At 43.5% G+C, this 15,773-nt stretch overlaps 3 protein-coding genes across 26 annotated transcripts in view; 1 reads left to right on the top strand and 2 right to left on the bottom strand.

Annotated features, from left to right (window-relative positions):
- The window catches only part of LOC122575522 (myosin-10), a 74,285-nt gene extending 64,237 nt beyond the window's left edge, over window positions 1-10,048 (bottom strand). For 3 of the 19 annotated variants that reach the window (XM_043744558.1, XM_043744560.1, XM_043744561.1), the window contains exon 1: window positions 9,151-10,023. The gene's annotated coding sequence lies outside the window, so the exon portion shown is untranslated. Of the gene's footprint in view, window positions 1-9,150 lie in introns of all 19 variants that reach the window. The other 16 variants (XM_043744545.1, XM_043744556.1, XM_043744546.1 and 13 more) reach the window with 13 other exon arrangements.
- The window catches only part of LOC122575525 (erythroid differentiation-related factor 1), an 89,653-nt gene that overhangs the window by 70,993 nt on the left and 2,887 nt on the right, over window positions 1-15,773 (top strand). For 5 of the 6 annotated variants that reach the window (XM_043744569.1, XM_043744567.1, XM_043744568.1 and 2 more), the window contains 2 exons: window positions 13,847-14,079; window positions 14,318-15,770. In XM_043744569.1, coding sequence (XP_043600504.1) covers window positions 14,047-14,079; window positions 14,318-15,770 — 1,486 coding nt within the window. In that variant the 5' untranslated portion in view covers window positions 13,847-14,046. The remainder of the gene's footprint in view (window positions 1-13,846; window positions 14,080-14,317; window positions 15,771-15,773) is intronic. The other variant, XM_043744571.1, reaches the window with a different exon arrangement.
- LOC122575528 (arrestin homolog) lies at window positions 11,414-13,212 on the bottom strand. The gene has a single exon (XM_043744575.1). It carries the CDS (start codon window positions 13,142-13,144, stop codon window positions 12,008-12,010), a length of 1,137 nt encoding a protein of 378 aa, XP_043600510.1. The 5' UTR covers window positions 13,145-13,212; the 3' UTR covers window positions 11,414-12,007.

Genomic DNA, 15,773 nt, shown 5'->3' with positions numbered 1-15,773 from the left:
TTCGCCGAAAAATTCGACCAATTAGTATCATTAGTTATCTCTTAGGTGTAGCTGTTAACTCTTAGCTTAAATCAATCCTTGATCAATACATGAAATCGTAAGCTAAAACGATCGATGGTGAAACGAGCTCTTCGTTCGATCGTTTCTAATCCTTGCTCAGCTATCGATGTAGGCCAGTAGGCTCTTCTCGAGGATTTTCTTAAAAATCCAGCTTCTCTGTAGTACGCGAGGCTTTTTATCAGCGACGATCAGAGCCGTGTTTAGTCGGATGCAAGCATGTCACGAGCAGCGTACAGCTTTGACGTGATAATTTGCATAAATCTTTGATATCCATCCATGGGATCGACCAGGGAACTGGAGGAAGAATACCGTGTCAACCAGTCACTTTCTCTGCTTGCAGCATCCATCTCTGCGTATGGGTTCGCTATTCTTCTGTCGTTGCTTCCAGCCGATCGATGATTACAATAGCGAGCGATCGTGAACGATTAAAAGGATAACGTTAACGTGTACTGAGGTACGAACGTTCGTGTCGATGCATCGATAGCTGAGACGTCGATTTATCTTGTTCCTCGAACCAGGGATAATTTTAAGAAATCGACGAGCATCTATGAATGATTTCACTTCCATAACAGCTGTGCAGTAGTGTTCGTTTAACGATCGAGAACGTTACGAGAGCAGCTTCGAATTATGACACTGTAAGACAGAAATATCGCATTGAGATAAAAGTAATTACAATCCTGTGAGGAACTGTCTCTTACATATTATTATAACACGTGCATATCTTAAATTTATGAGAAAAAAAAGATATTCGAATACAAACGCGAATAACAAGCTTAAAGAACAGCAGGATTAAATAAAAATAAATTTCGCGATTTATCATATAACGAATTATATAATAAAATGACATTACTACCAAAAGAAAATTAGGGGAAACACTGCTCTATCGTATCTTTGAATTCGTGTTAAAAGAGAATCGCGTATAACAACAGGTCATAGAGAATTCCTCGGAAATAATTGAGAAAGATACGAACCGAGTCGACAAGAGTAACACTTGGAGAATAATTGCAGGGCGAGTCGCGGTACTCTTCCAGTCGTTTCGTCGGCAGTAATTTAAATGGTCTCGCGCGTGCATGTGGGCGGTACATTAACGCTTCCGTGGCAAATTACACGAAAAAAAGGAAAAAGAGAAGAAGATAAGAGAAATAGAAAGAAGACGCGAGCTAAGAGGAAACAGTAAGAGCGGAGTAATTTATTAAGAATCAACATCATGCCGTCCTTCCTTCGTGGAAAATTCCAATTTATCCCTCGAAAAATATCATCGTTGGTTTTTACCTTTCCCTTTTCTTTCGAATCGCCGATCGTTTATAAGAATAATAAAAATCCTTCTTGTCGAGTAATTGGATACACGGATCGCGTGAATCGAGGCAGATCTTGTCGGTAACGTTGTTGCTCCACCTTCTACATATGTCTGACCTTTTCCGCGAATGTACCGTTCTGAACACAAGAAGAAAAGGCGATTCCACAACCAACTGGCAGACTTTCCTTCCTCGAGTCGCGATTACGTTCCCATCGATATATTAACTCTTAAGTAGCACCGTTTGCCTCAGCTTTCAAGCATATATAATACTTCAAGAGATAAGTCGCGATCCTGGGCCACGCCCATTCGCTATCCTCTTACTTCCTTACTTCGAATAGGATCATTAACAATAGTATATTTCACGAAATATTTCCCATCTAGTGGTATTACTCTGAGTTTGGCTCGTTTAGTAATCTCGAAAGGGCTAATCTTCGAAAAGATTGTTTCCTCTTAGCAATGGTAAAACTGTCGCAGCGAATAGAACAGATTAATTCGTATTTTTTACAGGCGATATTTTTCTAACAAATAAAATTACTCTAGTCGAGTTTTAACAAGCTATCGGTATATAAATATTTTATCGAACAAGCTATCATTCACTGGAACGTTTACTCTTTCTCTGATACCAATAAAACTATCAGAGTATCGAAACGATCGTAATTTCTCATTGAAATTCTATAGATCTCGTAGAATATAAATTTTCATAGAAATTTCATAGATCTTTTAACGGTGTAATTTTACCGGTTTAGGTGGCTTCTCTGTAAAGTACATACATAGATAAGGGTGTGTTTCTCCCTTGCATTATACAGGGCGTGGCAGCGCTCCTGGTGTAACTCAATAGAGGAGGTTATTCTATACGTGAAAATAAGTCGGATATGTAGAAAGAATTTTATTTTTTAAATAAAGAATCGTTTAAAAATATTAATTCTTTTAAGGACGAAGGCTTAAGCTTTGCAAGAACAAATCTACTAGAATCGGAAGTAGATAATTATATCGTATTGCTCTAAAAGTAAGAAAAATAATGTACACGCATGTTAGTCATTGATTGAAAACTACCTCTGAAACCGTTTTTTGCCTCAATATTTCTCAGGAGATTAAACGTCAAATTTTTGTTGTATGTTTTTGATTGATTTTTATAAGTAGAGCAACTTTCTGTCAATCATCCATTCGTAGAAAGTGAATTAAGTTCACGTGTACTTGACAAGTTTTTAAACCGAGTTTTCTCGAAAACGAAGCTTCACTTTTAAAATGAAAGTTTTAGAAGTATCGTTGATGGTTCTAGCATTAACATTATCAGCAAGCAATCTTTCAACAACTCGTGGTCGATACCCGATGGATCGAAGTTTTCCATGGAAACGCAACTATAGCTCTCATGATCAGAGGAAACTCTGGCTTGTAGTATAAGCGTTTCGGTCACAGATGGTTTGTCGTTTCACTCGTCACATTTTCCTCCAAACATTCCATTCTTATCAACCGTCGAAATCTATGGGCCATGGTCGTTAACATAATGCGACGCATATACGTGTCAGTCTCACATTTTTTCCTCCCTGGAAGGTCCCAATGCGTGTTCATCACGGCGAGGTATCTAGCGCGGATACGACGATAACGTAAAGCGCAGATAACGCTCAATTATTTCGTGGTTGATTCCTCGAGGTCGTTTCGTAATTTCCGTGAATTACACGACCCTCGAACTTTGCTCTGGAAAATGGACATTATTGCTACAGTGATCGATGTTCATTAATCATCGCTCGGGAAAGCCAGGTTTAACGCGCAAGTTGCTACCACCGCATATATAATCGATTACTTAATTAATTAATTACGTGCGTGTAGCTTAGTTACTAGACTCTTAACGATAATGTAATTACCGATGAAATTGTTAGGTTTTTACCCTCACGCGTTTGAAAAAGTAAAAGTCTGCTTTTGTGTGTTCGTTAGAAATTCTTTTTAAATATACAATTACGTTCTACAGATCACGGAATCGAGAATAAAGGAGCGCTAAGAAGCTTGGATCGCGGAACGGCTGATCTCACGAAGGAAAGTGTATCGTGGTAGCCTTTTACTGTTACCTAGGAGCACCATGTCCCTTCTTCCCGTTCGTTCGTTCGACTCGCTATCGACGCGTTACTTTCACGGACGTAAGCAGTCGAGCAATTCGCATCGATGCCAATAGCCCGGGCATTGTTGTTGAAGCTTTTTATCGGGCTGATTTCAGTGCTGGCTCCGCGTCGTTCTATTTTAGCATCGATGATTCACAACCTCCGTTCGTCACGACACGCTGCATTTTTATTTCCATTTCTCGCCGTAACGTAAGACGACCTGGCTCGGGACCGCGGTTCCGATGATTCGCGCGAAAGTGATTCAATATTCGCGAAACGTCATCGTACAGAGTTATTTCACCCGCAGAGATCTTCTGTTCTTCTTCTTCTTCTTCTTAGATTTCCTCGCTCGAACAGAAGACGTAATAGCGTCGCGTTAATTGGTTGGAGTTTCGCCTTTTTAACCGACCATTGCTATCGCTATCAGCTCTTTTGCAGTTGATTTTCCGGTGTGTCGCTTTCAAATTTCAGAAAATCAACGAAATTTATTTACACCGATAACTTGCACCTTGCGAATCATATAATTTCGTACTCAAAGAAGAATAAAGGTATCCAGCATCTCGTAAAAATATAAATACACGCTCTTCTGACCAACCTGCTACCGTAATAGAATTCTTCTCGATATTCTTCTCTGGAAGAACGCCGGTTTCGTATAAATCCTCCTACACACGGCAGGAACAAGAGGCAATCTTCTGGGCTAGATTCCTGGGAAAGATCACCGCGATTGCCCGGATCGTTTCCTTGTAATCTGCAACGTTGCGTTTCTTCCACATCCTCGTGTCTGTCTGTTTACAATTAACATCGAACAGTCTAATGCAAGATAATGGTCCGATCGGATGAAAGTCTGGTTCGCAGAAACCGGAGGATGCCTTATTATACTTTCATGATTCTGCTGGGAACCGACGAGTTCGAGTTGCACGTTCGTGCGTTGCCTAGCTTCCTCGCGACATGCATAAGCGTACGTACATCCATAATTCGTCGGCGAAAATTAACGCAGTTGTTGTTTATTTATCGCAATTTAAGCACGCAAGCCAGACGAATCTCCGCCGATTCGATAGCCGGCCTCTCTAGCGAAATTAAACTAATATCAATAGCGAAATTTACGAGACACGAGTCGACAAATTGCCGGTACTAATAGGTTTTCTCGTATAACTGTGAGAAATTTTACTCGAAAGACGCGATTATTAGAGAATACCATGAAATATCCGAGAAAGATAACTTTCTAATTAATTAATTTGTAGCATCTCCTCGAACAACGATCTATCGACTAATAAATCTACTTATTTAAGTTAGCGTGTTGAAGAAGGCTTCAAAAATCTAACAATGTTGTTTTTCACCCTCTTTCACCCTGTTTCACCCTGCGAGTCGACGTCGACTACGAACAAAGGCAGCACTGTCTTTCTCTCGGTCTCTTTGACACTTCAATTCTTTCGAAGAAACGAGTCTCGTGGAAAATGAAAGTCGAAAACGAACGAGTTGATTTGGGCTCCCTCTCGCTTTTCACCAGGCATAATCGCCCACACAAGGCTCTCCTTCGTGAAAATTCCCTTTGCAAGACGACGCGAGACGACTTCCGCGATTAGGATGTTTATCCGAATGACTCTCCACGCTCTTACGTTCGCTGAAAGCTAACAGAAGAGTGCTTCACAGAGACGATAGGACGATCGCCTGTTTCTACTTACACGCGTTGCAAATTACATCTTTCGTTAATTGATTACGTTGTTCCAGCTTAGTTCATCGACCGATGAAGGAACTTTCGAATTATTATGATTGAAACTCTGACTAAACGTTCCTCTATGATCGAGGTAAGTCGACTTAAAGAGTAATTATCATTGTGATTGCGAGGAGAGGAGAATTTCTCGTATCTATTCGATGATGATCGATAATTATATCAACACGATATAATCGCTATAGCATTCGAGAGCAAGCGTTTCAAATTCTTGCCCTTTTAATTGCAGAACCTTATTATTTCGTACTTCGATAAAGTTATCGACTAGGACAGCGTGTCCTAACGTCAACCGCGTTAACAGACACTCTACCAATTTTAAGAATACGCTTTTACACTGAAAAGCGCCAGAAGGAAAATCAGTTCTCAACTACGGAGCAACCATCTGCATCGATAGAAATTCTCGCCTTATCTTAATCGCAGAACCTCGTCATTTTATACTTGCAGCTTTCGATCGAATCTAACCGCACCTGTCCAAACCTAAGCAAACTTAATCCAACGGCGAAAGAATACACCAGTAGCCCTAAAACTGCCACATAGCCTCTTAAAGCACGTTCGAACCCATCCGATATCGACAAGAAAAATCAGTTGCCTGCTGCAATAGCTGACTCGACCGGGAGGGCCTCGACCGTGTTCGATAGGTTCGAGTGCGCTCCAGGTGATCGTCCGCGACGCGAAAGTGGCTAGATCGGCCGGGGACGCTCTCTCGACGGGTTCCCTCGATCGCTTTGAAGAACTCGGCGTTCCAGCCGCGAGCGTTCAATAATTCATATTCAATCTATCGATAGCAGCTGCACCCGCGGTGAATTCGATAATTCAGCCTCTATCTAGTCCCTGGTATACTTTCATCTGTCGCGAGCATCCTACGGAAAATTTGCGATCAAACCAGCCATAGAAAAGGAAGGGAAGAGAGAGAGGGGGCGATCGTCGTTCGGCTCTTGGACGAGTCACGAGCGCGTTATAACGTGGCGAAGGACACTGAGAGAGCAGGAGAAACGGAAGGATCGCGAATGCATCGGGCCAGGACTCGACCAGCTACACCCTTGTCTGCCACCTACCAGTCGAGGAGCTACGTTTTCAGCACGCGCAGTATCCAATAGGAGCCATAAATTCAACGATCCTGTTTCGGGCGTGTACGAAAATATTTCACGAGCACGCGGCTACGCTATTGATCAAAATTCTGGAATCGGTACGTGTTTACCAAGTTTACGGAGTTTGAAGAAAAACGTTGGCTTGGAATTCCGTTACCTTGGAAAAGTTGCGTCTCTTCGACGAGCGAGCGCAGGATAAATTAGCGTAGGAATGCAAGGAAACTCGATCAAGAGGCGTCGAAGAGAGCCGATATTTCTAAATTTGACGGGTTGTATCTTCCGTTCGGTTTTTCGACGAACGAAGTTGGTCGACTGTTAGAATTTACAATATCTATTAAAGTAGAAATATCGTAAAATAATTTATTTTGATACATCGTAGTGGAAGGATAAAATATTCAATTTTTCCCTGATATTCATACGGAACATTATTCGATCGGTAGACACTTTGTCAAAGCGGAGAATTTGATCGGTGTCTTTCAACAAAGTATTTCTACTTCTGGTTTAGCATACAGTAACTCTAGATAGCGATACGATATTCAATCGTTCGCGAAACACATTTGCAATGCTAACGCGTGGTAATCGTCACTCGGTAAGAACAATGAACGCAGTTGGCGAAAATTCGTCAGCGCCAATCCTTCTTAATAGGGTTCTCGATAAAATAAAATAGAAAAAATAGGAAGAAACACGTTGATGTTTAATCTCTTCGCTAATGGGTTCGTAGAGATGAAAGAAAGCCAATGGGCCAGGCGGAAATCGAATTTTTTCGCGATGCTTTTACACGACGCGTTGCTTTCTCCGACGACTGGCTCGTTAAGTTGTAACAGAAGCCATTTGACAGCAACTGGGACAATAGTTCGAGGTGACTCCCGGCTTCGAAGCAGGAAAAGTGTCCGACTCGAGTGAAATCGATGCGGGTGCAGTCGCTAGAACCGCCATGGATCACCGTGTCGCGTTATTCTGCCTATCGAGAGGATATCGCGGGATTAGAGGCGGCGTTTCGCAACGAAAAAGCGACACGCGGAATGCGTGTTTGCATGGGCAAACGGTGTTTGCAGGCTGTAACGTTGAAATATTCATCGGCCGGCTACGTGTGACTAATACCGTATGAAAGCATGGCCGTTCGAGGTCGACGATTCGTGCTTCTCGATTTCCAGGCTCGCGTTCGAGCCAAACGATAAGCGCGGACACGTATTATACCTGAACGAGTGGTCGAGTTAAACGAAACGTATCGGATCGAGCAAATGCATCCGAGCGATATTTGTTATCGCCGTACGTGAACAAACAAGCCTTCGAGTACGTGATCGAATGGGTCTTCCCACGAAAATATCGGAAAGCGCGAAGGAAATTTCGAGTTTCGTGGTCGAGCACCAGTTTTGGAATAGCAAAGTATCGCTTCAACGTGTACGTATGGGAGAAAAAAAATTCAGTTGTTGGATATAATAGCAGCTACACTCGTTGGCCACTGAATCAGGGCGATGAAAATCTTCTATTCGACTATGGGATTAGATACTTACTTTTGCAGCAGACTGAACGTCTCGAAAACGTCAATTGTCGTAACTTAATTCTCTGCGCCGAAGAAACGCATCTGGACTAGAAGCAGCATTTATATTATTCGGTAGGATTTCACAGCAAAAACACTATGAACTTTCCGAACAACCGAATAGAATTTTATCTTTACGACCCACAAATACGAAGAACGTCTATCTATTAGGAGAAAATTTTCCCAAAAGGCACGATTTCCTGCGAAATCCGAAATTTTATCCGAGACTTTTGCTCCCTTCGGATCCACCGTGTCTTCTCTTTCTATTTAAACGCTCGTTCAAAGCAAACACTCTTGCTTTTACAGCACTGGTAAACAGAGACGCGTGCGAGAAGACGGAACAACCATGGTTTCTAACCGTGTAAATAAACGCTGGTCTGTTTATAAATAGAGATATCTTAATCACGTCGCTTCTCGTACGGAAGCTACGATATTACAAACGAGTCGACAATGAAGCTACGACCCAAACAAAGAACATGGTGGTTTTTTGGTCGCTCGATACCGGAATTCGACGTTTCGAAGCACACCGCGATTCGTGATCGTACTCTTAAAACCTCTGGCCGCGTTTCGACGCCCCTGAACACTGTCAGGACCAGCCTCGAACCGACAGTTCCAGCAGCGTTCAAGGTTGCCAGAGTTTCGCGTGAAATTACGCTGCAGCGTGCCGGAGAAACTCGTTCCTCCGCTTGCGCGCTTTTCGTTCCGGCCACGCCACAAACGCGAAGAATCGACGAGTCCTTCTTGAACTGTGCAAACAAACGTTCTTCGACCCCCGGCAACGTTTCGTGCACCAAAACCCGCACCCTGCGTTCCTTTTCGAGCCAAATGTTCGGGGTTCAGAGAAGCCTCCCCACCCACCCATCCTTCTACGTACACGATGCTCTTTTTTTCTTTCTTCGACTTTTGGTTTGGACTTTCGGCAGCCACGACATATCACATACGCATCGGTCGATTTATGAGAACCTGCGAGTACGCATTCGCTTGAATTTCGTTCGATTTTAAGGGCTGAGATATTGCGATCGTGCGTACACGTTGGGAAGGGAAGGGCGAGCGGCCGGCGCGAGAGAACGGGAGGAGGAAATCAATGCCACCGTCTGCCGCGGGAGAAGAGAAACTCGTCGCGTATCGGTGAGTTTTCGCCGGTGTCTGCTGCGCGTGACACAAGACACAGGTCAAGCAGAAAGATACACGCGACACGCGTTTTACTCGTATGGTCGATCGTATGACAGAGATTATGGACGCGCGCAAGAGAACCGATAAAGAAGAGCTGATCGAACCGGAATGAGAGGACAGGGGCAAAGAGAAGAGGGCAGAGTGAAGGCTCCGCGAGCTGTAATACTCACTCGACCGCTAGCGTAGCGTATCCGCCACTGTCTTCGGTTCTTTCTAGGGGATTCTTGCCCGGTCTTGTCGGCAGAAACTCCTCCGATTCCTTCCTGCGGCAACTCCTGCTTTCCTTTCACGCTGCTTCGATCGTTGGCCGGTCTCTCTGGTACGTAGCTCCACCGATGAATTTCGTTCGAACGCGGCACAAATCGAAACACGGCGGGGGTGGGGGGTTGCGAATAGAAAATACGAAACACCGGTCTGCGAATAAGGGAAGCGAACAGGCGGACCAATATACTCCTCGTACGACACTCTGCGCGACACTGCCTCGATAGACGAGACTCCTGTTAGGTAGGCAGGGGGTGATGGAGGGGACACATTGAATGTACGTACCGAATAAGGGAGGCAACCACCGCTCCGTTCTCGCGGGTGTCTCGAGCCTGACTGACGCACCAGCCAAGCCTGCCGACCGACCGAATCCCCTACTATTCCCTCCTTCTCTTTCTCGATACACCACCACTCGTCCCTTCTTTCTTTATCGCTCTCTTTACTCCTCGTTTCTCGCGACGTCCCACCAAAGCCTCGCTTCGTTCCTCCTTCGATCACTCGGTGCTTCTCGTCGCGTTGCCTGGCCTCTCTATATCTCCCTCTCTTCTCTTTCTTTGCTCCGCTTCCATGTTTCTCCTTCTTGCCTGCCTTCTTCTTCTCTGTTCTCGCTGCGCGACACTCTGCCGTTCGTTTTCGTTCTTTTTCGATTTTCACTCTCTCCCCTTTTCGCCGTCTCTCCATTTTTCTAGCTTCTCTTTCTAATTTTATCTACTCGCCGTCTCTCTCGATCGTCGATGCCTTCCCTCTCCGTGTAACCTCCGTCTCGAGTAGCTTTATCTCTTTTATGCGAAAGGTTCGGGTTAGGTTCGCGTTTCTCAGTCGATAGCTGGCTCTCTGCTCCTCCAACGCCCACCACGCACCTATACACAGGGTGGCATCGCCGAGACGGCGCTCTGCCCTTCGCCAGGACCTTCCACCGCGAGAATCGTAGGATCGCAAGAGTCGTACCTTTCGATTTGTCGCGGCCAGCTATACCTGCAACCTTCCACCCAAAATACGCTCCCTTCGTCCTCCTTCCAACTTTTTTCTTCCTCACCTTTGTTCTCCGTAGTACGCTCTGTCTTTCTCTATGTAACCATTTCGACGCGACCGAAATTGCGGATAATTCTTCGGGTGTGCCGATCGATCGTGGTCGCGTTCCCAGACGCAGAACACGCCAACCGTATTATTTTTCCAGGCCAAACCTTCCTCTTCGTTGCGTCATCTAACATGCTCGACCTTGTCTTCCGCTATATTTTCGCGATAACCGACGATTGCATAACGACGTACCGATTCTATCGATTCGTATTCCCTTCGCGTTATTCTCTCTGCATCCAGTCTACCGACGCGACGTCATTTTTTCGAAACGATCGCAGAAGAAACAACGAAGTACTTGTTGAATGGAATACGCGTTCTTACGCCGATGAAGTCATAGGCTCCAGCGAGTACATAAGCTCGTGAAAGCTGCTCGTACGCGTCTTTTACGAATATGTTACGCGCGTTATATGAAACACAACGAAACATTTCGTTACCGTTGTTACGAGACGCTTCTAAAAGTAAAAGTTTTCTACGACGAGCGATCAAATTATTTCCCGAGACTCTGTACGTCGGTGGTTGCTACGAATAACAACGAATCTCGTTATCTATCGTTAACGTGGCTGATTGATCGTGGCTGCGAGATATTAATGAGAGGCTATTCGATAATGATAAGGATACGACGCATTGTTGCCTGATATCGCGATTCGGCACCGGTCCTCTTGACGGAGAAAGGAAACGCGGAAGAGCAGGCACGAAAAACTGTCTACGTCTCGCGGCGTCACTCTTTATTACTCTCGTAAGAAGCTGACTGACCAGGATAAACTTTGAAATTCACCGGGCTTTCTCTATTTTATCTCTGTTACTCCGCTATGATGATACTTGACAGCATTACCGTAATGCCGTCGCTAGTTACTTCTTGAAAGGCGGTATTTAACTGCGTGTATTTTATTTGTCGAAGATCGTAAGTTAAATCTGCGAGTTTGCTACTTAAACGACTAATTACTGATTCGCTTTGCCCCAGCTGCTACACGTTCCTATATGTTGGCTTTTGCTTTTATGGACTCGGCTTGTTATTCCCTTTTCTACAGCTATCGAATGACATTAAAAGCATAAAATGTAGCGTCGAAGGAAGTTGGCAAAGAGACGAAACGCCGGTTTTGTCGCATATATTCTTTATTTCATAGAATTGGATAATTATAGGACGCTATTGTACAAACGATGGCTACGGGTGAGATCTGCATGCAATTTTGCTAGAAACGAGTTTCTCGTCGGACGATTCGCTTTCGTTTAGCTTGCAGTGGTGATCGATAGCATCGGATTCCTAGAATCATTAACCTACTTCAAGTATGTCGGACCGTTCGTTTTAACACTTGCCAAGATATCATCGTTAATCAGACTATCATCCTCCGATCGTTCTTTCACCCTCAAAAAAAAATAAAAAAAAAAAAAGAAAGAAAGCCTCGTCGTGCTTCGAATATACTCCGTCCCTGATCTCTATTTCAATTATATGTGATAACTTATTGCTTCCAATGACGGTAATTACTACCTTCTGGAAACCTCTCGAGCATCTAAATACACGGCATCTGACTATAGAAACAATTGAATTCTTGATAAAACAATACAAAGAACAGAACATGTTAGTATCTCAGGATTAAGTGGTTCCACCGTGCAAGTTGAGATTCTCTGGTTGAACGTTAGCCAGCGAGTGTCTGATGCACCCACTGCTCCTCGGTCACGTGTATCGTTTTTCTAGCTGCTGATCGGCTTCACCTTCTCCTCCGTAGTGTCCTCCACCTCCAAGTTGTCCGCATTTACCACCTTGATCCGGTCCACGGGCTTCGGTCGCATCAGAATGAACGGCAGCTCCGCGGAGAGCTCTCCGCTCAGTGCACCTAAATACAGCTTCACCTTGACAGCGTAAGAAACTACAATGCCAAAGGAATCACGGACATCGGGTGAAACGAGCAAAGTGCTTGATGCGAGTTCGCTTTCTTCCTTCTTCAACCCTCCATCCAAAGCGATGCCTCTACGATGCTTGTTGTTCTCCAATTCTGGCTTCAGATATAGAACTTTGGTTAAATTGGAGCCAGGGCTAATGGGACAGCCGTCCTGCGTCTCTATCGCGTCAATCACCGTTCTGAACTGGCCATTTTGGAAAATCACCACGTCGATACCCTGCTGTACCAGCGCTTTGATCTTCTTCACCACCTTGTTGCTGTTGTTCCTCACACATACGTTCACGGCTATTCTCTCTCCGTGATGGTACAGCTGTTTGTCCAGGGTCACCTCGAGTTCTAGATCGCCAGGGCTGAGTAAGAAATCCTTTCGTACCACGGTGCAAGGCTGTCGACCTTGTTTCGTCGGCGCGTACTGAATCTTCCTGATGCCCATAGTTATCGTGCTTCTCTTATGAGTAATATCGGTCTCCGTGTCCCCAGAGTAGATCTTGACATAGTATGTCACTCCACAAGGCTCACCTGTTTCATCTTCTCCTGATTGCAGAATTACGCTAGACGGAGCCGTCTGGGGGAACTTGAAGGTAAACGGAATTGCGTTTGGTCCTAGTTTTCGGAGCAGTCGTTCCTGTAGCCTAGTCAGGCTATCCTCCGTTTTCTTGATCGTTGGGAACACCTGTTCCGAGACCAGATACAGATCCTTTTGGAAGTTCAAGCCCATCACCTCGTCCTCTTCTCGACCATAGCGGAAGCTGCACACTAGCTGTCCCCATATTTTCCTACCGGTGTCCACGTAGTTTTGGTCCAGAAGAATTACGCCGTCTACTGGCTCGATTCCTGACAGATAGTCGATGTAGTCTCGTTTGCCCAGGTACAATGAAATTTTGCCGTTTGGCGAGCATTTCTTGAACACCTTGAAGTTCACCACCATGTCTGCGTGAGCGCAACAAAGTATCCTCCGATCTTATCACCACCGTTGTCAACTGATTTGAGAGGGTAGTGGTCGCCGGTCTTATATAGGAACGCGGTACCAGTGACGTCAAGATTTTTCAGGGCTTCCGAATCCGCTCAGCGTCGCGGATAAACCGTGCCTTTCTACACGCGTCGATCCTAACCGTTTCGCGATATTTGCTCCCAGTTCTATGCCAGAGGGGATAGGGACGCCATGCTTCTGACACGCTGATTTTCGCGGGCTTCGTTTTGTCGTTACGTATAATCTGCCTATTGTGTCTTGCTGCTTTAAACCCTTCTTTACGTACAAGGATCAGAAATAAATGTTGTGGTATAAGCCACTTATGAGAAAAGACGATGGATGGATGGACATATTTTGCGAATTATTAGATTCTTTTATCGCTTCATATTTCTCATATTTCTTGTATTTGTGCTACTCACTTTTTCTTGCTTTTAACTTTCAGATCCTTCTTTATTTTCGTAAAAGAGATGGAAGAATTTATTTCGTGATTTGAATAACCTATTCTATGCTTTTATCGTGCGAAAAAATTTAATAATTGTAGTTGTATAATTATATCAGTTGATTTACTATTTATCAATACATAATATTCATTTTTAATGCTAATACGTTACCATCGGAGCACAGAAAATATTAATCATTTCTTGATCTACCTTTTTTTAGCTGGTAATGCAGAATAAAGTTGATAAGGTAGAAAGCTGTTTCTAAATCGTCGTGACGCCCCTGCATATATCGCATACTCAGTGGTTGTACGTTAGGCGAGTGATCGAGGTTTCGATTTGATACACTCTGGTTCCTTCTAGAAATTTTAGAACAGAGCGACAAGTTTTGAGAGACGCGAGTGACATTATTCGAAATTGAAAATGTCAGAAAGTACGAATACCAAGCTTGATACGGTAAGTGATATCTCGTTCCATCAGTAACGTTAACTACTTTATTTTGACATAGTTATTTTATTACGAGTTTTCTTTTATTCTATACTAAAGGGACTTCGTAACGATACTATTCGCAAACAACACATAGAATACGTTAGTAATGTTGTCTATCGTAGAATCAAGTTGTCGATAAATTTATTAGGTACAAATGTGATATTGGAATTTTAATGTCACGTATTCGTCAAACTTTTAATTGTAGGTCAAGCCTATGCCTGTGGCCATACCATCTGATTCATCCAAGAAACCAGTCAAGTCAACCGCCGTTGTAAAATACTCGGTCGTCCAAACACCAGCAACTTATGCTCAATTACAATGCAACACAGACTTAAATTTGCCACCGAGCAACTGGCTCAGCAGTTCTGCAGAAAGTTATGGCCTGCAGAGTGTATGGTCTCAGACCTCTGGATTTTCCAGTTTTCGTATGGCACATATGTTCCCTGATTGCGTAGGGGAAGTTGATGTTGTGTCGGATGCAGAGAATATAAAAAAACTGCTGAAATTGCCTTACAACCATGGAGTCATATCGATGGTGGTACACAGAATAGAGAACACTTTGTTGCTAGATGACTTTGATATTCACAAGTACTTACTTAGACAAGCGGAAAACGACTGGGAATGGTTAAAGAAATTTTTCTACGAGCATATTTTCCAGAATCTGGGAGATAAAGAAAAGCGTCTGTTTCATAAGACAAACAGTAGAAATACTTTGCAACAGAGGAACCTAGTATCCAAATTTTTGTATCGCTCGATAGTAGTAGCAGACAGCAAAGAGCAACATACCAAGCCACAGTTACCAGTGAAAACATTGAAGCCATGCTTGCCAGAACCTTCTCAGGAAGAAAAAGTCCCAGATCCGAATTATAATCATAATTTTGCGAGAAATATCGTCTGGACCTTCGAGAACATACAGATGCTAATTGGTACTGATATGCCGATATTTGGAGGGCAAACTCACCCATGTATAAGCCTCAGATTAAGAGATATGACTAAACCTATTAACGTGTTAACTGGTATAGATTATTGGCTGGACAATTTGATGTGTAATGTACCAGAAGTGGTAATGTGTTATCATTTGGATGGTATTGTACAAAAGTATGAATTAATTAAAACAGAAGATCTTCCTAATTTAGATCACTCTAAGTTCAGTCCCAAAGTTATCCGAGATGTAGCGCAGAATATTTTAAGTTTCTTAAAGAACAATTCAACCAAGGCTGGGCATACTTACTGGTTGTTCAAAGGCAAAGATGATGATGTTGTAAAGTTGTATGACTTAACTTCTTTGTGTAATGATGTATCGGATGAAAAGGGTCAGAATCCATTTACTGTACCTGTTGCTATGTTACTATATAGAGTAGCCCGTAACATGAAATACTCTTCTGATTATCGTAGGCAGCAGGGTACTATTAGAATGCTATTAAGAAATTGCATACAACTATTGACTAAAGAAAAGTACCCACAGATTGTAACATCTGCACATTTTATGCTATCTGATTTGTATATACCATCTGATACCGATCCTGCTAGTCCAGCGTTGTCGGATCAGAGTGATGAAGAGGATATGCAAAGTGAATTCAGTATAAACAACGAGAACGAGAAGGATTTAATGGACGAAATCGAAGAAGCTGCAATTAAGTCTTTAACATTAGCTAATAGTA

The sequence above is a fragment of the Bombus pyrosoma genome, linkage group LG15 (assembly GCF_014825855.1).
Source record: "Bombus pyrosoma isolate SC7728 linkage group LG15, ASM1482585v1, whole genome shotgun sequence".
Classification (NCBI taxonomy): domain Eukaryota; kingdom Metazoa; phylum Arthropoda; class Insecta; order Hymenoptera; family Apidae; genus Bombus; species Bombus pyrosoma.
This window is presented reverse-complemented; position numbering and strand designations above follow the sequence as displayed.